The sequence below is a fragment of the Ips typographus genome, linkage group LG7 (genome assembly GCF_016097725.1).
Source record: "Ips typographus isolate SLU linkage group LG7, UJ_Ityp_2.0, whole genome shotgun sequence".
Classification (NCBI taxonomy): domain Eukaryota; kingdom Metazoa; phylum Arthropoda; class Insecta; order Coleoptera; family Curculionidae; genus Ips; species Ips typographus.
In genome coordinates this window covers 1792556-1814653 of record NC_138428.1, presented here as the reverse complement: position 1 = coordinate 1814653, position 22098 = coordinate 1792556, and the positions used below count along the sequence as shown (strand labels likewise).

The 22098-nt window shown below is 35.4% G+C and overlaps 1 protein-coding gene across 1 annotated transcript in view; it reads right to left on the bottom strand.

The window, feature by feature from the left end:
• LOC145731890 (kalirin-like) overlaps positions 1 to 22098 on the bottom strand; it is a 68536-nt gene that overhangs the window by 433 nt on the left and 46005 nt on the right. Inside the window, 19 exon segments of the mRNA XM_081983882.1 lie at positions 15 to 235; positions 285 to 462; positions 514 to 652; positions 704 to 875; positions 933 to 1105; positions 1388 to 1574; positions 1628 to 2249; positions 4402 to 4561; positions 4615 to 4752; positions 6971 to 7218; positions 7331 to 7534; positions 7591 to 7799; positions 7855 to 8033; positions 8117 to 8505; positions 9893 to 9976; positions 10564 to 10709; positions 10767 to 10863; positions 15281 to 15398; positions 16805 to 16880. Coding sequence (XP_081840008.1) covers positions 15 to 235; positions 285 to 462; positions 514 to 652; positions 704 to 875; positions 933 to 1105; positions 1388 to 1574; positions 1628 to 2249; positions 4402 to 4561; positions 4615 to 4752; positions 6971 to 7218; positions 7331 to 7534; positions 7591 to 7799; positions 7855 to 8033; positions 8117 to 8505; positions 9893 to 9976; positions 10564 to 10709; positions 10767 to 10863; positions 15281 to 15398; positions 16805 to 16880 — 3740 coding nt within the window.

Sequence of the window (22098 nt, the reverse complement as noted above, 5' to 3'; positions counted from 1 at the left end):
AGTGATAATTGTACCTCTCTGATCCAGGGACTGGATAAGGCATTGTCCATTTCAATCCTTTGTCCTGGAATAAGAGCCAACAACTGCCCTATCAGTTCTTTAGCCAATGACGAGATATTGGCAAAGTACTCGTCCGGAAAACAATAGTCGCACTTTAAAATATTGGCAGTGGTTTCCTCCATTGAGTCGTCCAAAAATGGGGACACTCCACTTAGCAAAACATACAGGAACACTCCTACAGTTATGCATTTTAAAAATAGTGTGAACTGATAAATAAAACTAACCTGCGGCCCATAGATCAGTGTGTCTGCCCACCGGTTGTCCTAGAACTAGTTCAGGAGAGGCAAATTCAAGACAAGCTGGTGGTAAAATGACGTTTTTGGATGTGTTAACCGAATCACCAAAGTCTACTAATTTCAGTAGTGGAGGGGAGAAGGAAGAGTCAATCATCACATTTTCAGGCTAAAAAACCACAAAATTAACAAACGACAAATTGTAGTAGTGTAAACTTACCTTAATATCTAAATGTACTAAATCCTTTCTATGCAGCCAAGCTAGGGCTGACATTAGCTGCCTAAAATACAACCTAACGTCCTCCTCTAAATAATCACATTTCTCACACAAGTAGGCAAATAGATGAGGCCCTCGGACACTGTAAAACTTCACTTTAACTGTCTACATCAAAATTGCTAGTAAAACTTACAGCTCTAAAACCACAGTGTCGATACCAGGAAGAGGAGCATTATCGAACAAAGCTAAACTCCTTATTATGTTGGGATGTTCCATTTTAGCTAACAGGCCGTACTCGGCCTGGGTGATGTGATGCGCTTGTTTCCGCCTTGATATTTGTTTCAAGGCTACCTGTACGTTTGTTCCTGTGGACACCCAGTTTATAACACCTTGTATATACAAAAAGTGAAGCAAAAAATTACCTCGGTCTTTGGCAAGTCGTACGATAGAAAATCGTCCTCGTCCAATTTCCTCCAACTCGATGTAACGTCGGTTAAATTGTTCTTGCTGCCATATTAAGGTGTCCGCTATTGGTAGGCTTACTGCTACGGTAGGTAAGCTGACGGCCAAGTTGTGGCATGAGACCAGTCGAAAGCTGAAACGTCGGAGAAATATACTTATAGTCACTATTCAGCTGACTTTGTAAAGTGCAGGAAGAATTAATGCAAAATTAGGATGGCGTAACAATAAAATACTTGCTGTAAATGTTTTAAATATTCTAAACGAGATCAATAAAAAGCAAACAAATGTTTTTGTCTTGCCAGACAAATTGACTTTTATATAACTCTCTCTCTACTTTGGTACATCTTAGACCAATATTCGAATGGACCAAGTAAGTCCTGCAAACTAAAGTAAAAAACAAGATGTGAACAATTACCTGTAGGTTTCACCAGCTACCAAACCATCGACAGTGTAAGAGGTTCCATTAACAGGAACTTTGGATTTAGGGGACGTCCACTCTCCCGAACCTAATTTGCAGTACTCAATAAAAAACTGCACATTTTGAGGATTGTCCCACTCCAACAGAACACTGGTGGAGGTCAACACTTGTATTCTTGGTTCCGCTGCAAGCAAACCATCTATTAAAAACCTCCTAACCAAATACTTTAGGACATACCTAGAGGAGAACTGTTACTTAAAACTGTCAGAACACAGGAACAACTGGCAGAACCAAAGTCATTGGAAACGGTAAACGAGTAGGTACCAGAATCGCTGGATTTGGCATTCTCCAGACTCAAAACAGCCACCCCCTCATCGCTACTGTCCATCATAAACCGGCCATTCCTTAGCACGCACAAACTAGGATCCAGTTTTTTCCAGGTTTGTCTGCAATTAGGTCCGCACTGCCTCACCCGACACTTTAGGATCACTTTAGAACCAGCCTGAACCGTTACGTCTCTTAAACGATCCCGGAACTCTGGAAGTAGTTCCGATTCCTGGATTGTGGGGGTTCCGTTACCCTCCAATCTGAATGAAGGCTTTTTCTTCCTGAAAGTTTCCATTAAAATTCGACGAGTTGGTTTTCCAGAGATAACGAACCCAAAGTTCCAAGGTTTCCTAGAGCATCCAGATATCACAGTGGCGGGCAGCCAAATTTTTTGACGGGCTACGTTGACGAGCACAAGGTACCCTTGGTTCTCGTCGTATTTAATTACGGTGATCACCTCCCCCACGTTTACTCCAGGATACTCTCGGGTCACTACAGCTTGGGTACCAGGCGCTAGAATGTAGTTTTCGCACTGAAAAACATAAAAACTTGGTGGTTTAAACCGTAAAATTAATTGCGTATACAAGGTGGCACAAAATGGTTAGAACTCGAAAACGATAGGAGATACAGAATTTCAGATTTTAAAATATTAGTTCATGAGATATATGCAAAATTTGAAAAATTGTTATACAGGCCCTAAGAGACTTGTAGATAAGTTTATTGGTTGGTTCAAAATATTAATTAAATAGTAGCAGGTTTGCCAACAGCAAGTCAAATCATGTTGGAAAGCCGATTTTTAATTTTATAAACTTAAGCTAAGTTGAGGTTTGAATGCGACAGATCAGGTGCAAAATAACACAGTCTAAACTAAACTTATCTAAGCTCTCCTTAAACTCAACTTAGCCAATGTTGGGAAAACGGACATAAAGCATTTAAATTTGACTAAACATTTTACCAACTGTCGTTTTTTTGATAAATGCCTACAACACGTTCAAAATGATCTAAAAATGTCTAAAAAGCTTGTAATCCGTCCAAATTTGACTGTAAACATATTGCACTGTTGATTGAGTGTAATGTAAACATTGTTGATCATGAGAGAATAGAGAATAAAGCGAAAAACCCATTTTGAATGTTCAAACGAACTTTCAATGAAAGTTGTTTAAAATTAATTAGGCTTGATAAGGAAATATTAAGTAATAATGGAAAGTGTCAAAAAAGGTTTAAATAAACTTGCAAAGCACTTAAACTTGACCAAACTTGTCAACTGTCTAAGATTGGTTCGAGCTTGTTGTCAAAGTTTTAGATCAGTGTCAAAAAATATACAAAATATTGTAAACATCATGTTGCCAACTGTCTTTAAAACGATATTTCATATTTTTTTCCAGTTCAAACTTTTCTCAACTCTGAATCTTTCACCATTACTTACACATGATTTTGTGCCACCCAGTATAAATGAGAATGTGAAACTAACATGGAAACTAGTGAAAACCGCTACATGCAAAGCACCAAACCATTACAAAAGTTAAACTCCACCAAATGGCAACAGAAACCAATGAAAAACAACCACAAAACATAAATCATGCTCACCAAAACTTCCAGAGCATCCAGTACCGGATTTTAAGTGAAAATTTCTCGGCAGGTGTAGGCAAAAATCACTTTCACAAACAGCAATAAATAAAACTATGTTTATTATAGCGTAAATTTGTAACAAAACTAAAACATTATTTTGGCAGCTACCATCACTTACTTATTAATCCCTATTTACACTGAAGTTTCATGACGATTGGTTTACAAATTATTTATTAACTATAATAATTATCACAGCCGTTTTAAGGTTAGTTTTACGTGGTTTGGTTTAACCTGAAGGTAATTTAGGGGTTGTTAGGATACCTACGACAAAAGAGACAATTTCTGTTATAGTTTTAGCATGCACCCGGTATACGAATATAATCAGTCAGTTACAGTGAGAAAATGCATGTTTAATGATTATTTATAAATAACAAATTTAATTTTTGGTAAAAGTAATTTTTTTGGCTAAACTACGGAAACCTTGAAAAATCACAGAAAAGCTAAAGAAGTTTTTTAAAATTAAGGAAAGATTGGTAGGAAATAGTAAGAAAATTGTTTAAGTGAGAAACGAGCTGAACGAAATTGAAAGAGCGAGTAAGACACCTGTACTTTAAAAAAGCTGTACATAAAACAATAAAAGCTGAATAGGCTAGAAAAAAAGACAAGACAAAATATGATTGTGTAACAGAGAATTATACCATTTTCAGTATGTAGAGTAAAAACTGTATAAAATATAAGTAAGAGAAAACCAACAAAATAATTCCTGAGTTAAACTAATCAAAGATAGTCCTTCAGACAAGCTGGGTTATATGAAAACATTTTTGATGTAACTGACTATTTAAAACATATCCTTTAGTCACGTGACATTTGCCATATTTGTCTTCTCACTAACTTTTTTTATTAGACTTAATAAATTTTTAGTGTTTTGAGTATTGTATTCTTTACATATTGCCATTTTCTCTAAAATTCACTTTTAGCAATTTACACCACCATTTTCACATACATTTTCAACTGTAAACTGACTACGATCAGTTTCTATTCTACCTATTTTAGGAATAAGAATAGATACCAATCGCAGTAATGGCAATTTTCCCCCTTTAGTTCTGTGGACTTACCGAATGAGGAGCCTCACTCCATCTCCTCTGCAAATCTTGCTCTCTACCAGCTTCCGCCACTACAGAATCACTTTTCTGTTTATTCCTCAACTTGAAACCCTCAAAAAAGTGCTTTTTCCCTTGTTTGTGGTTGTTGTTCTTGTTGTCCGAAGCTGATTCGCTATTTTCGCAAAACATTAACAATCAGAATGCACAGTATTAGCCTAAACTTACCTGGAGTTGAGCTCATTTTCCGAAGGAATACCAATGGTGTTCGCCTTGTGGATTAGGTGGGGTTTGCGAGGGGAATGGGCAAGCTGCAGGTCGTGTTCGATGGGGGTTGTCCTAGTGAATTCCCAGGAATTTTCCGAACTGAAATACCACAATTTGCTTGGTATATATTGAGAAAAACAATAAAAATTAAGAAAGTTTAAATGAAGGCTTACCTTACAAGACAAATTCAACATGAAAGCATGATTAGAAGGAAAATTCGTAAGATTAGTATTATTATTAGTACTAAAGCCATCACCCATTAGAAAAATGTGAAGTTAAGTCAATTGTAAAAAAACAGGGTGACCCAACCTAATTTTTTTGCCTTAAATTTTTGATATTTTAGCTCATTAAATGGAAAATTTATCCACATTCAAGCACAATAATACTTAATTTTGTGTAGTTTTTACCTAAATTGTCAATTTAAAACTGTTAACTAATGAGCTTATTTTATAAATTGATTTCTGTGTGTAAATCTGCAAATTTCACTAATGTTTATTTATTGTGGAGTACGGTCCTGAAAGCAAAGATTTGCCTTGTCCAGTTTAAATGAAATCCTTTAACTCAGTTAAACTATTCTAAGAAACTTTTTAGAATCCGATCCTAAAAATTCCAGTGAGATTTCTGTCAATAACAATTCCACAACTGATTTTTTAAAGAAAATTTAAAGTTTTTCTTTATGATTATTTTCATTTTAGTGATTTTAGTCTCTCATCTCAGTATTAAAGATTTTTTAGTACGGCTCTGAAAACTACAGTAAATTGCACTAGACTTGTGCAAAAAGTAAGTCCGTAACTTTCAAATTTGGAAACATACCACGTGCATTAACATGTGCATAGTAAAATGTCATTTTGTAAGTGGTTAATTAACCACCACAGCTAAAATTGGGGCTCTAAAGACTATTTAAAATTTTCTCAGTTTGTAGAGAGGCAGAAACAAGTTTCACCCTGTATATTTGCTATACAGGGAAGCCAAATTCTAAAAGAAACTATAGCTACTCGATTTTGGATCACTTATTAACCCTTAGTATACTGAATATTAGAGCTAAATTAATACTATTACTTTAGTTTCCTGTATTTTTGATTTTTAAATAATAAAAGGTTGGAAATTATAATACCAAATAATGGAAATAACATAAAAATAACAAAAAACGAATAAAACACTAACCGTATAATTTTCACCTTTTATTCTATTGAAAATGTTTTCATCATATCATTGCCTTGCAATGGAAAATAATAATATTTATATACAAACATACAATATCTGACCATATTTACAATGTATGGCAAAAATCAAGGTAAAATGTAAAAAAAATCCATTACGTCATCCCATTTCACTTTGACGTTTGCCATAGATAACACTTAAACGTCTAATTATACACGAACATTGATTTTGCGGATCGTCATATTTGTCTGAGAAAGAGAGATAAAAGAAATATTCTGTGTTCAAAGCCTGATTTTATGACGGAGAGAGAGAGAGAGGACACTACTACGATATATATATTTATATAGTGCTTTTTTTCCAACACTATGTTACTTCTTTGGAGGGGATAATTATTGAGCTTTGGATTTCACACAATTCCGCCTCGACTTTGCACCACCCTGTATATAGTAGTATATACACAGAGTGTTACAGTTTTGGCCCCACACACTTACTAGCAGATTGCTGGACACTCTTGATATCTATAACCACTTGGCTGTTTAGTATACAGAGTGTCGTAATAAACGCTTAAAAATTGATAAAAAATATAATTCAGAATGTTTTTGCCTACGTTTGCGGTGGGATTATACATGTTGCGACCGATGTATTGTTACAAAAGTGAATTAAAATGTCCTGTATTTAAGTTAGGTTAAAGAGTTATAAACAGCCCTGTATACAGGATGGACCAACACCACCACTAAAACGAGCTGCGTTGGGAACAATTCATCTAAAATAAATATGGTGGCACTGATTATACCAGAGTGTTCAAAAATTCAGTCAAGAATGATGGTTAGTATTAAGAGCTCGACTGCTCCTTAAACTGTTTTGGATCATGGTCCACCCGGTATATTTGTCACAAAATTTTAGTAGTTAGCCATCATGACTGCAGAAAAAACATACAGCGTGAACTAGATAAAGCATTATTGTTAATCCAAAAGTTCCACAGCACCACAAAAAACCGGGTGGCCTAAACAACTCTCGGCGTTCTAGCCAAGGGGCCCCACGTTGTTTAGCCCACCCTGTACGATCGTTCTAAACCCCGTTTTAAGAAGAATGGCGGCCAAATAACGGTCGAAGCTAACCACCCAGGTCGAGGTAGGCTAGCTTCCCCGATACTCACGATTCTTTCGTTTTCCCTTTCTGGTACGCGATCGGGCTCTGAATTGCCCTTAAGAAGTCGCGCTGAGTCTGCAAAATGTCTCGTAACGTCTTCACCCATTGATTGCGCAGATCCTCGTTGGGAGCCATACACGCGAAGCCGACCGTTGCGTTTTTAGGCGAATCGGTCGAATTCGTGTTCTTCGGTTCGGTTGACGTCACGACAAAATGCCCGTCGTCCCTTGAATCGTCCAAGGCTAGTTTGTTTAACTGTTAAATCAATCAAAAATTAGTTATTCCAAGCTCATTACAATAAATTCCACTAAAATAAAACCAAGTGAATTTATGCTGTAAGTTGTTTACAAATACCCAAATCACTTACTTGTATGTGTGTCTTGTAAATATACTGGGGGCTCGTAAACTGTGCCTTCTTCGGTACAATTTTTTCTGAGAAAATGATACTTTGTTCGAACAGAAACACCTGCAACTCCTTGTTTTTGCCTACTATAGGGTTCTGACCGGGTAGATCAGAGACAATTAAGGAGCCGTGCAGAAGCAGTTTTCCCTGAGCTGTTATCTTCCCAGACTGTTGAAATAAAGCAAATTTAGCTGATGATTTCCCTAAAAAGTTAACAAACAAACCTCAAATCCTTGTAGCCGCCCTACGTCCATCATATCGTTAGCATTTTTGGGCACCACCACCATAATTTTGTAGGCTGCCCTCATCGGTTCAATTTCACTTCTGATCCCCGCTTTTTCAGTGTATTTCAGTATATCCTTCAACATTAGCTGGTATTTCATTATCCTTTGAACTGGTTTGATCAGAAGATCGCACAGTTGCAGTTTATGACCTAAAACATTCGTTTGTTATTTGTGTGCTCAAGCTTCTGAGTCTCAAATAGTAACCTAGTTTGACTCTGAGCTCCTCGAAATATATGTCCAAGTGCTCAGCCACAATGAACTCAGAAATAGGTTTGTTCTTACAGTATATCACATACATTTGTAGTTTTCTTTCGTAACGTTTAAACAGCTGCGCTAATTCCTCAGGATTTTCGATGGCTGTTTTTAATGATTTCAGAAAATGACTGAAAAAAAAAAACAGTTTTTTGGTGTTATTGTAAGTATAAACTTCTTTGTAAACTGGACTGTTATATGCAAAATAACTTACTTCTTATGCCAATCGTAGATAACCTCAATATTCCCAAAAACCATCTTGTCCTTCCCTTCTTTAAGATCTTCTGGCATAGGTATTTCACAGTCCTTGTCCCTCATTGTGGCAATGTAACCGTCCACGATCAAGGACAGATCGCGGACATACGCTTCTTCGGTGTCCACCAGCTCCTGCAGCACATACTGGCGCTTCTTCAGGAAGGTTTCGATCTTCTGAGGGTCGATTTCTGCTTGTTTGTCGCTTTCATCGCCGCTAAAACCCAAAGCCGCGGCCTCATTGGGGGTGTACGGGTGGTTTTGGCTGTCCAGGCTGAATTCTGAGAGGGCTTCTGAGCTCCGCGTGTTTCTGAGCGTCGAGTGTCGATCCTTGTTTTCAGAGTGTTGTTCCTGTATAGAGAATTTGCTAATGTTGAAAACTGGGAAAGTCCAAAAGAGAGGGTGGAAACCATGCAAAACTAGTGAGGAAAACACAATAAAACAAGAAAACTAAATTCTGAGTACAACAAAAAAAAATAAAATATTCATACAGCCTTGATTAGTTTTTTAACTATCCATTTTGTGACTTTTTCTTCTAAACAAATTTCAGGTAAACACTTTACGGGTACTAAATTATTAAACGTCCTAGCTTATAGTGTCTCATAACCTCCTTTAAATTGCTATTTTATCAAAACATCTTGATAGTTTAGTTTACTATTAATAGCTGCTACGTCCATAAATTTCAAAGTTTACTACATATCAACTGTATATTTTTTTGTTTGGAACACAAGGTTACTAGTCCGGATTAATAAAAGCAAATCCCATCAAAATTTTGAAAACTAGAAGAGACAGTTCAAGCGATAACCAATTGAGGATAGTGTCAATATCTCGAAAACTAAGCGTTTGAAACCCCCTACCGGCCAAACCTACGACTCTTAGTGGGGGTCCTTTCAAAAACCTGAAAATCTGGTCTATCTATCAACTCTAGTGCCCTTTGGATCTAAATCAGTCAATGCAAAAATTGGAATAAAAATTCCATTTAACATGTAAAAACTAAGTTTAGCCAGATACACAGAATTTAGTACCAAAAAGGTGTCATTTGACTTTAGCGGCCTCAGAATTAGTGTACTGGGATACAGTACAGCGTTTCCAAATTTCTGTAGTTTTATAGGAAATAGCAAGGTGCCTGGAAAAGCAAATTGCCATTAAAGTCACCACTTTAAAAGTTTGGAACCTAATGCCTCTTTGAACATATATTCTGTATAAATTACTTAACTTCTCATAATCCTTCCTCTGACGTTTTCAAGCATTTTTCTAAAATATATCATCAAAAACTCTTTATGGATATTTCCTCCAGGAATCATTTCCCTCCCTCTTATTGAATCTATTTTCAGTACAAAGGTTCAATGAACAACACTGAATCGAAACGTGGGTTGCCCAAAAACTACGGATAACAATCGCAAACATGCATTACTAATAAGTGTTTACTACCAAACGGTTTTCCTGTTACTCTCTCCATATGACTAAGCTTTCAAATTTAAAGTGCAAAATCGCTAAACGCATACTCATACAAACATACATTCCCAACTATATATAAATATAGTTACTGTGAGATTAAACGCAATTTATTACAGTCATTTAAATAAAGAAAGCTTTGTGTGTGGGTTGTTCTAATGGAAAGTGAAGCAGAAAAAAGCAAAGATGATGATCCACTACTTTTTCTATTTAAATGAGCTGAATCGGTTCAGTAACTCAAAACTACACTCAAACCGAGTATTCAGTAGAAACCATATCGCACCATTCTTTCCTTGACGATTTGCTCGATCTCAGCCAAATCCGCGGACGTACCGCCCTCTAACGACTTTATAGTGAGGCTAGAAACCTAGAATTGAGGGAAAAAGAGACAAAGCTGTGTTAAAGTGCCTTTAAAAGCGTTAGAAATCAAGCTGGATTAATTAGTTACAAAGCTTCAAAACATTGAAAAAAAGTTTCGTTCAGTCAGACTTCACCAGATCACCATAATGCTCGCCATATGCCAAGTGTATTAGTTAAAGAGCTAAGAGACATTCTTATTTGGACACTCTGTACAAGTAAGTACAAACAATAATTTCAACTGTATGATGCCCAATTGAACGAAACTTTGTTCCGACTGTATGACTTGGTTTGTGACTTTGTAATAAACCATATAATTGTTTAATTTACGAACATGGACTACCATTCCAAATTGTATGAATTAATTACACTAAAAGCCTTTCACCACTAAATTAACTGGTTTTTCTTTGACCACTCTGTAATTTAACCTGGATTTTTCACTTAATATTATTTCCATTCTAGTTCATTAGATTGTTTTGCTCTGTAGAGGTATTAAAACTCTTATAAATAATAAACCTAATAATGACACTAAAACCCCACAAAACAAAACAATATGACACTTTTCTAATTAAGCTAATGAGAAATAAAACTACCCACCCTTTTGCAGGGGTTCTCCTCGATTTCGGGCACCCCAGGGACGCCGGAGGGCGGCTGCGGCACCAAAATCGGTTCCTGGATCGGTTTCATGGGGGGCGGCAGCTCGCACTCCTCGTCCACCTCGTCCCCGTTGGCGATTTCCGCCCCTGGATTAATCCCCAATGTACTTTGGTTAGGTTTTAAGGCCCTCAAGGGCGCATTACCTAGGGATTTGGCCCCTTTTAGGGGCGTGGTGCGGTCCTCGTCCTCCTCGCCCTCAGACACCGACGATTTGTTGTTGCCCATTTCGGTCGGGGGTACCTAAAACGAATATCATATTATCGTTCATATATTTTATTACACAAAGAAACATCCTGTATATAAGTTGAAAATATAGACAAATGTAAAAGTGCAGTTTTGGAACCATTCAAAGTTACAAAAACGTGAATAAATTAAAATCTTATTTCCAACTAGTAAACAACTTGGCAACGTTGCAATAATAAAACTTTTTTTGAATAGTAACAAACATTCAGCATATCTAAATAGCTTTGATTTGAAACATTCAATTTGTATATTTGCTTAAGAAATTTCGCACTTTTTGAATGTAAAACAATTTCCAGATGATTGATAGAGTTCGACGACTGATTTGGATTATTTTAATAGCCAAAAAATCGTTTTCAGGCAATTAATAACGATATAATGGTAAAAATCGATTGTTTTATAGCAAGTCGGGGATTTTCCCGTCAAAATGGTTTGGCCATGAGTCATTTTCAAGAAAATGTTTCATTTTTGGCCTGGAAAATAGGTGTTTACTTCTCCAAAGAAATAGTAACAAATTAGTGTAATAATTAAATTTATCGGTGTTAACTACACTTTTTTTTTAACTTAAGGTGATCGGAGGGTATCAGTAATTGGAATTTAATAACAATCAATATTTGGGTGTCAAAGGTGCAAAATTTATGTTAGAAGTAGTAAAATTGTCTTTGGGCACTTATTTTAAGCAAACTGTCATATAAAGGTTTTAATTTTAACGTCTTTCGAGAAAAAAACAAAGAGATTTTCAAGTATACAGGGTAGACCAGTTGCTATACAGACAAAAACACTTTACAAAAAATATGTAATTTAGTAGACGGCCAGCATAACGGCGTAAACGTAGTCAATGATCACAGTTTATCTAGATTTGGCTTGACTAACTTTATTTTCCATGAACTTAAACCCCAGTTAATTACGTTTACCTTTTGGCCATATTCCAAACATAAAACTGTTCACTAGTGCCATGATGACAAAGTAAACATGCTCATTCATAACCACAACTATAATAATCATAAAGTTTAGGTGGTAAACAAAACCCGAATAAATACAGTTGACTCAGTTTACAGCTGTCATTATAAAACGATTTGGAAGAGACCCTATAAGAAATTTCTAATAATGTTTACCAACGTAAACCCAGTCAATTTTAACTCCATTATTGAGCTTATTTAAACAACCAACAGTTGAACCAGTTTACACCCTTTGCTTTATAGCGATTTATATAATGTCATCTAGTTGATTACTTAGTTTTAAGTGAACTTGCGACAAAGTAAACCTAGACAAGTATTATAACTAGATTACTCAGAAACTCCTTAACTGGATTTACTCTTGTAATCTTAAATCGATTGGCAAAAATGCTATTAACGTCCACAATAGGTAAATTTAATAAAGTGAAAACTTAAAACTTAAAGACTAAATTTTCCATAAAAATTAGTTGAATATTTAACCTCGTAAAGTTTGGTAACTTTGACAGGACGAAAAATATCAGTTCCAGTATGTTTTTCAATAAATCAAATTGACTGTTGACTTAATTTACTCTGAATTAGTTTGCAGGATGTTTTTTAATACAGATCTTATTTAGATTAAGTAAATATTTAATAACACGGCAACGTCGTAATATTTCTTAAAAATTTGAACAGGTTACAAGCAAAAATTTATTAAATATTTTTAGTGACATCCTTGAATGAGTATGATTTACTGTCTGTCTTAGACATTGTGATAAGACCTGATAAGCATCCAACGTTGCCACACAGGTTACGTAATTTGCAAGAAAAAAATGCTCAAATTTAAGAAATAGTTGAAACTCACATAAATTGGGATGCAAGAAAACCTCCTCAAAATATTAAGTCGCATTTCGGTGGACTTGTAACAAAACTTAACTCAAAACACTTATCTCCAGAATCTTCCGGTTAAAACTGACTGGTGCAGTCTGAAGTTCGCGGTGTATTTCGTACGTGTTTGTTTTAGCCTCGAATTTAACCCGTCAGTTAACTGGAAAATAAATAAAGAGTTACGTACCGAGCGCGTTTACACCGCATATCAGGCCAGAACAAACATTTTGCGGACTTATTAATAAATTAGCCCGCACATGGATCAAAACATCAACACTGATTGGGGAATTTGGGGACTTGACCCACTTACGAGAAGGATTGTTCCAGCTAAAAAAGATATTTTAGATTGGGTGGATGGCGCCAGGATCTTCTGAGAAGTCTGTGATTGGCCAAATGAATGTTTTCTGAGTGGAAAACGGTTAATAGCTACTCGAAACGTAGCTGAATGTATTGTTTGCGATAAGAGACCCTCAAACCTTCTACCTTATCAAGAGTCTCTCACTGCTGTCAAAACTTCTCTTTTACTGATATTGTGAAGTAAATTTTTGTAAACGCACTCACTCAACTAAGTCCTCCTAATCCTGACCTGGATTTGAACGTAAACAGTAACTGAGGAATAATTCAAACTTCTGAAAGTCTGGCATGTATCATGTATAGGCAACATAAATACGCCACATAGTTGCGGTAGGAACATTTTTTCATCAACGATTTTTTACTTTATAGCTTTATGGTCTAGACATTCAACGGTTGTGAATGAGTTAAAATTCAACATATTCCATACAACAAAAAATGTAAATATTTTATTTATTCAAAACAGAAAAGTCAAACAAAATTGAGATGACGTCATAAATTTCAAAATTGACGTGGATAGAATTATGTTTGTCACCTGACGCCATTTTTGGGTTAAATTTAGTTTTTATCGGAGGAATTTGGCAATTTTGGAACCATTTTCAGTAATATTCTCTTTCATTTTCGCATTTTCAAAATGATTCTAGAAATCTCCTACAGTTTTTGGAAGGTTCAGTTTTTGGGACATTTGCAGAAACCTCCGGCAACTCTTGGCAGTTTTTAAGTGATATTTAGAGTCCATTGGAATTTCCAAGATGATTTTAGAGGTCTCTTGACAATTTTTGGAAGGTTCTGGACATTTGCAGAGACCTCCGGCAACTCTTGGTAGCTTTTTAGTGATATTTAGAGCCCTTTGGCAATTCCAATATGATTTTAGAGGTCTCTGACAATTTTTGGAAGGTTTCCAGTCGAATTTAGAGGCATCTAGACGCTTACAGAAACCTCCGGCAACTCTTGACAACTTTTCAGTGTTATTTAGATCTTTTTGGCAATTCCAAGATGATTTTAAAGGTCTCTGACAATTTTTGGAAGGTTTTCAGTCGAATTTAGAGGCATCTAGACATTTGCAGAAACCTCCGGCATCTCTTGGCAGCTTTTCAGTGATATTTAGAGCCCTTTGGCAATTCCAATATGATTTTAGAGGTCTCTTGACAATTTTTGGAAGGTTTCCAGTCGAATCTAGAGGCATCTAGATGCTTACAGAAACCTCCAGCAACTCTTGACAACTTTTCAGTGATATTTAGATCTTTTTGGCAATTCCAAGATGATTTTAGAGGTCTATGACAATTTTTTCCAGTCGAATTTAGAGGCATCTCGACATTTGCAGAGACCTCCGGCAACTCTTGGCAGTTTTTCAGTGATATTTAGAGTCCTTTGGAATTTCCCAGATGATTTTAGAGGTCTCTGACAATTTTTGAAGGTTTCCAGTCGAATTTAAAGGCATCTGGACACTTGCAGAGACCTCCGGCAATTCTTGGCAGGTTTGCAGTAATTATCAAAGGATTTTGGGAATTCCAAGATGATTTTAGAGGTGTGGTAGAAGGTTTTCAGTAGAATTTAGAAGCATTTAGACCTTGCAGAGACCTTCGGCAGTTCTTGGCAGGTTTGTAGTGACATTAGAAACTCTATGGCATTTTCAAGTTGATTTTAGAGGTCTCAGACAATTTTTGGGAGGATTTCAGTCGAATTTTGAGGTATCTGGACACTTGCAGAACCCTCCGGCAATTCTTGGAACGTTTTTAGTAATATTTATAGAGGTCTCTGGCAATTTGTGGAAACTTTTAAGTAGTATTCGAAGCACTGGCAAATTAAAAAAAATCTGAGAAGGTTTGCAAAAGTATTCAGAGGTTTCTGACATTTTGAAAATGCATCTAGATATTTTTATCAATTTTGACAATTTTTTGCGTCCGTGACGTCATCGTAATTTGTTTTGATTTGTAGTATATCTTTTACTGTTGAAACTCTTCAAAGAAGTTTAAGTCGTTTTCTCTCTCTATCTCTCCCTAAAGTTGTTATTTTCGAGATATCTTAAGTCAATAACACAGTTATTTCTGCATTTAAAGATTTCCTTCCTAATCAGTATCTTAACTAAGTTTCAAGGAATTTTAAATTCAATGAACGAAATATGCTATCTTCACTTTAGAAGGACTGCAAAGTTGTACGGTTGTGACGTCACTTTAATTTAGTTTGGCTTAGAGTATACTAAATTTCTAGCATTACACTAGATCAGTTACAAAACCGACACTCACCTTAATTCTCTTATCTGACCCAGTTTTCTTCAGTGGTGGCCTTGGGTCAATCGGAGCCTGAGTTTTCTCGACCTTGCCTTGAGATAACTTACGCAGGGGCGGCGGCAGCCATTTCCTTCTAAAAAAAAAAATGAAAAAACCAAATTACAACCCCCGTTACATTAATAGTTCTTACAAAAAATCCCACACGCAAATAAAAAAAGCCTCAAACTGAAACTGGACGCTGTCCATTCTAAAAACGACCGATTAAAACCCAATCTCGATTTAAACTGGCTCAGGCTTTATCATTCTAACAGACAAATGCCGTCTTTGATGGAAGCGCTTTTATCTGGAAAGCGAAGAGGAACGAGATGGAACAATCAATGTCCCGTTTCCATGGTGGTTTTGTGCAATCCACGACAATGATGATGTTGGTTTGGTCGTTTTAATCGAAACAACTAGGTCACTGGATTAAATTGAGAATAAAGTCTTTGAAAACGTGAAATTTTCGAGGATTATCATGTATGGAAAAAGTTCTAAAATCACTTGGTAGATAAACCAATAAAATAGGAACTTTTAGAATCAGAATTATGCAAGAAAATCCTATGCCATAGTTTCCATACATTTACTAAAAAATACGTATTTTTCAGTATTCATTTAGACACTATTTTGACAAATTAGTCCAAATTAATAATATGATATTAATTTTGACAATTACAGCTATTTTGAAAGTCGTTGAAATATGGTTGCTATCATCCTCTATATCTAGTAATTTTGTTTGCCTTATTTGTCAAAAATTTAAAATATCTTGAAAACTCAAAAATCTTCAATTACTGAAAAGGTCAAAAAAATGCAAGAATTGCCTTAAAACTGCCAGAAGCCACTGAAAGAGTCGTAAAGTTTGCTAGATCATTTTTAATATTGCTAGAGACACCTAAAGTAGGCACTATGCAGTGTATTGAAAGTGCGAAAAGCCAGTGAAAAGGTCAAAAAGAATTGTAAAACTGCCGAAAGCCTTTAGGAAGGTCATAAAATTTGCCAGATAATTTTAAACATCTCCAGAGGCCTCTAAAATAATCAAAAACTTTGCAGCAAGTAAAGCACTATTCAGAAAGTGTTTTTAAATTGTCAAAATCGTAAAATGTTTTGTTTCAAATTGTCATTTTAACTCAATTATTGAAATAGTTTTGTTTTGACATTTTTTCAACATTGTACATATTGACAATTTAAAATAGTGATTTTCGCCCCAAAACAACATCGTGAACACTACTTGCCCATCATCCACCAGACTTTCCAGACTTTCGCTGCCACATTTACACTTGTACCACTTTTGAAACAGTCGTTTTCCCTTACCCATGACAAACACACTAAGAAAACAGAAAGCAAGCAAACCTGATATTGCACAATTCTCCGTATTCACCTTAAAACGTCGTTTACTAGTCAAATAATACATACAATAGATATTTGCGAGAAACCAGTCAAGATAAGATAAAATTTTGTGTGATATTTACGTGCAAGGAATTAAAGTACTACTAGTGTTCTTACCCGCTAAAACCGCGTCTTTTGTTCACTGGTGACGAAGTGGTGTTCACTGCTGTAGTATCATTGCTGCTGGTGGACTCTGCAAAAAAAAAACAACAACAAAATTAAGGAAACCTTTTTGTTCCACTTGATTATTATTATTGTCAATGCAGGTACTTTATCAACTAGGTAACCCAAATTTTCAAGAGCGCATTTAGTAATAAACGAAAACTTAGTTCAGTTATCAAGGTCTAGAAAATACCAGTCTATTTTCACAATCAAGTTGCAAATAAACACAATTTTAGCGTGGGCAGGACGAAAATGACACGTGCTTTTGATTAATTTGACCTGTCGTATATTATGATGGGATGAAAGAGCGGACAAACAGTTCTATTCATTTCGGATTGTGTTGTTATTTGCGATTTCCCCTCGTTTTTCCACTAATTTTGTTGGGATTTGAGGAGAGTTGAAGGGGGTGGCACTCTAAGGGTTGCAAATACCACAATTTGGTTAGAACCACAGAAAAGTTCAGTTTAAGAGGGATAATTTGAGTGAGATTTAGTTTAAATTCTAGGCACTAGATCTCTCTTAAATATAGTCTATTAAAGATGTTTTAGGTTATTAATCTAACCTGTCCATAGAAATTTTCTTGTATAATAAAGTAATAAAAAATCTTAAAACTCAAGTCTTTTCTGTTTTTTGTACCGCATATAGTAGGCTGCAAAGTAAGCTGAATCTAATAACATATTGATATACAGAGTGTCCCATTTGAAATAGTGCACTTCTTTCGCTTTTGAACGCACTGACAACTAGTTTGATACAATTTTATGTTGAAACTTTCACCCTGTATATCCTAAAAACTGTACGCTTGTCGTACAGAACATAAAAGGGTGTAAATTAGATTATCAGAAATTTCTATTATTATTTATTCATTAAAGAAACAAAGTTGTTTTAAATTCTAATGTAACTTGAATGATGTAACTTTAAGTCAAATTTAAAAACGAAATGGTTGGATTAAAAAATGTAACAAAACAGTCACAAAGGAATACATTTTTGATCTTAAAAATTCAAAGAGTGAACAAATTTGAACTCCCTGTATAAGTCACAACTGTCACATTTTTCACCTTAGCACCTACGATGACAACAAACAGGCCGAATTTACCTTAATCCTGACCTAATTGGAGGATTTATTTGCTAGATTTAAGTGTTTATGGTGTTCTGGACTGTGGAAATACAGCATTTTGCCAAAAATAATAATTCTAAAGGATTTTCGATTACCTTTAGTTTATTCGATTCAGAGTAAGTGTTTACGACTAAACTGTGTCTTTTATAGATTTTTTCGGGGTGAAAACGGGGGCGACCACTTATAACCACGCTTAATGCGTTTTTATTTTTTATTAACCGATCCTTGTAAATGGCCAGGTCATAAATTACACCCAAATTATCGATATTGTACCGTAGAAAGGAAAACCGGCTCCAATTATGTGTGTGTGTGCGGAATTTTTAAGTATTTTGCATAATCGGGTGCTCATTCGGTCATGTTGAATAAGTTGGTACGAACTTGACCACAAGAGAATTAATTACCGGACAAATTGGTATGAAAGCCTTAAGTCTTAGGGTCGTACCAGTTCGGTTGTGGGTAAATTTAACCGAAGGATGAGCCCACAAAATAACATTTTTATTCCAAAAGTTCTGTCAGTCTTAAAAAAATTGTAAAAGTAAACTCACTGATTGATAAGTCTAAAATCTTTTTACCAAAAAAGTAGCATAAAAAAGAGAAGAAGAATGTGTTGCTGGCTAATTGCCCAAAAATCTTGAAAGTAAAATGAATGATCGGTTTGCAGTCATTCATAAAATACAAGTTGTTGTGCTACTTTTTGTTATTGTTTGGTGGCATTTTTGCTTTTTTTACTAGGAAACTTTAGGTTATGTTATGAGTTGTTGTGTCGGCCATTTTATTTTAACTTGCAATTGTAAGACGCCATTTTGAAACTGCGCTTTTTAAGTGGGAATCAAAATTGTTTTCGTTTTGATCATACTGCTTATTTGTATTCAATTGTTTTTGTATTGTTTTTGTAAATACCAAGAAAGGGTCTACGCTTGATATTTAATGTACTATAGTTTCCAGTCCCGTATTTATCCAAAAGATCCTTACGAATTAAAACTTAAAATCTAGTAAAAACAAAAATACATTATAACACATTGATTAGGAACCTGAAATAGGTTAGGGCAGGTTAAGTTAGTCCAGAGCTTAAATATCTCATTTAATGTCTTATCTTCGACGCTTTCATCAACACTTGGTAGTAATTTTCTTCCTCTGAAGAATCATCGTTATCATCGACTTCTTTAGTTTTAATCATCGTAATATACTAGATTGGACGTATTAGAAAATATTGTTCAAGTCAAAAATAACAGCTTTCAGCTTGCTGCTTTTTCTTGACCAATCACAACTACCCACTGACAAATGTGGACTGACCGTTTATTTCAGCTTATTCTATAACAAAAAGGTGTACTGTATGGCACAAGATTAAGAACCTGAGACAGAATAAACAAAAATAGTAAACAATGACGTAAATACCTTCGGAGAAGTTGAGTTGTTGGGCAAATCGATCGCACACCCTCCGGAAACTCGATTTCCTTTTGAAACCCACTGGTTCAGGTTCTTTCACACTTAAAGCCATCAAACTCATCCGTTTTTAACACGATAACGACTAACAGCAAAGGTACCAACTGCACTAAACCAGCCCCAGGTCGAAAATCCGAAGAATTTTATTAACAACTTAACCTCCAGCGACAATTAACGATAATGCACATTGCGGCGCCACAATTAAACAACCTCACACTTTAGGACGGCCTTAGCGTCGGCCTGATTTAACATCACTCGATTTTTCGCTAGTGTATATGTTTACCCACATGGGTTTTCGCACGCCCACTCTATATCACCCACGAAACCTTTCTAATTTGTCTTCTGTTGAATAATAGCAAACCGGTACCATTGATGGGTGTCGAGTTTCTACGACTTGCTCTCTGGGTTACCTGTAAGGTTGTAACGGGAGAAAAAACGGACTGGAATGATGGTATTGTAAAGAATGTTGTAGACCTGAGGATAGGAATTTTGCCATCATGGTACGCGGTTTCTAGTGTGGTAAAAAATGAACCGAAAATGGTAGCAAGAGGTGTGCCAGATTAAGAACCAACATCTTGTTCTTAAAAGGATATCCTGTATTAAAACGGTTTGGTAATTATACTAAAGTTTAGAAAAGTTAATATTGTCGAAATAGCTAAGCAATGCTGTTATAATGTTGTGGCAATACAGCGTGTTTCATTTAAAAATTCACCACCATTACAGATTGGTAAAGAAACAAAAACATACTAAAGCTGTCAAACAAACTTTAATGAACTGCCAAAGTGATGCTAGTAAACGATTTTACTTGGTAGGAAATCAACTATTTTCTAGTGATGGGCGTAGGAAAATTTACCTGTCATGGCTGTCATTAAGTCATTTTCAGTCAAAATAAAATCCTGAAACATAAAGAGTGAATCTGATTTGATTTGAAGTAAAACTTTTCTTACAAAGTGAAATATTATTTAAACAAACAAAACAACACAACTTAGAAACAGGTCTTGTTTCTAACCCTGATTTTTTTGGATTTCTTGAGCACAGTTTGACGATCAAAGACACAAACAGACAAAATTGCTTGTCAAAACCACTTGCAGTGGGAAAATGACTGTTTGAAGCACATTTTTGTAATCTTCATTAAATTTCCTATCCAATAACCGATAAAGTCAGTGAGAAAGGCGGTGTCAAAGCTTGAACTGCCAGAAACACAGTTTGAAAAAACAGTCAGGGACAAAATCACCTGTATAACCTACTTACAGTGAGAAAATTAATGTTTTAAGCACATTTTTGGAATCCTCATTAAATTTCCTATCAAATAACCTAAAAAAAACACTACAATTATTTATTGGTAATTTACCCATCATTACTGTTTTCCACTGATATTTCTGATTAAATCTAATTTACACTGCAATTGCAAAACTACAAAACGCTTTGATACTAATCTATTTTAACAATTAGTTTTAATTGTTATGTTTCCAGATTAAAGATCTTGATAAACCTTGAAGTTTATGACACATGATTGAACGTTTTATAGCAATTTAACTTAGAACTTTTCTTGGCACCGATTACTGTAACTTTTTGGTTGGAATGCGAAGGAAAAAAATTCGATTTATATCCGATCAAAAAAAAAAATGCTGAGACTGTTTTATTTTTGAAGGTTTATAATTATAAACTCGGCATTTTTATAGGCCTCAAACGTTCTGATCTCCCCGAAAAAAAAACCTTCGATACTGGACAATTTATTGGAACGAACGAGATGAAAACGTCATCGCACCTGTCCGCATAAACGACGTTTATCCACCAATTGGCATTGATCAAACAGACACCTTTACGCAGCTCTTCAGATTAACTTCGTAAATTCTGAACGGAATGAAATAAACAAGACGGTTGATGGACCATAAAATGCTCGTTACAGGTCAAGGTGACGCCTTTTGGCGCCCAGACAAATTTTATTTATCGGCCCCATGAAATCGAATTGCCTATTGAAAAAGAATCAATCTTCCAGAGGATCCGTGGAGCAAACAACTATATTAAAAAACGGGCACGAAACAGTACCGCAGCCTTGGAACCAGTTAATATAAACGAACGGCGTCAATATGAGACAATAGAGCGTAAGTAGTACCATAACTGGTGCCGGAGGAAGTTTGCCATTTGCGAAGAAATCGGCACATCCTGAATGTTTATTTAAACGAAATTGCTACTACGACTGACTGATAATCTGTTTAGTTGGGGATAAGTAAGACTATTTCAAGTGAAATCTTTCAATAAATGTTGCTAAAAATCACATTTTAAGTCACTTAATTGATGTGACTACAATAGCAATTTCCAGTGTATAAACTTCACAGCACATTGCATCAACATACTTGCAACCATACTAAAGATTGTTATAAATGTCAATCAGAATAAAAGTAAAATTATACAAATTTCTACAGTGTGTCAGTGAAACAAAAAATTACTGTGGCGTTTAACAGAGATTAATCTTCACACACAAAAAATTCACCCTGTAAGTTTTGGACTTGCAAACTATTACAGATTACTAAAGTACAGGAGCTGTTTGAAAATACTTAAAAAAACATCAAAACTGTGACACACTGTATTTGACTGATATACAGGGAGAAAAACCTTGGATTAACATGGGAAAAAATCATTAAACTGGCTCGTCCTTGTATAATACCACAATCAAATTAGTGAACGTAGT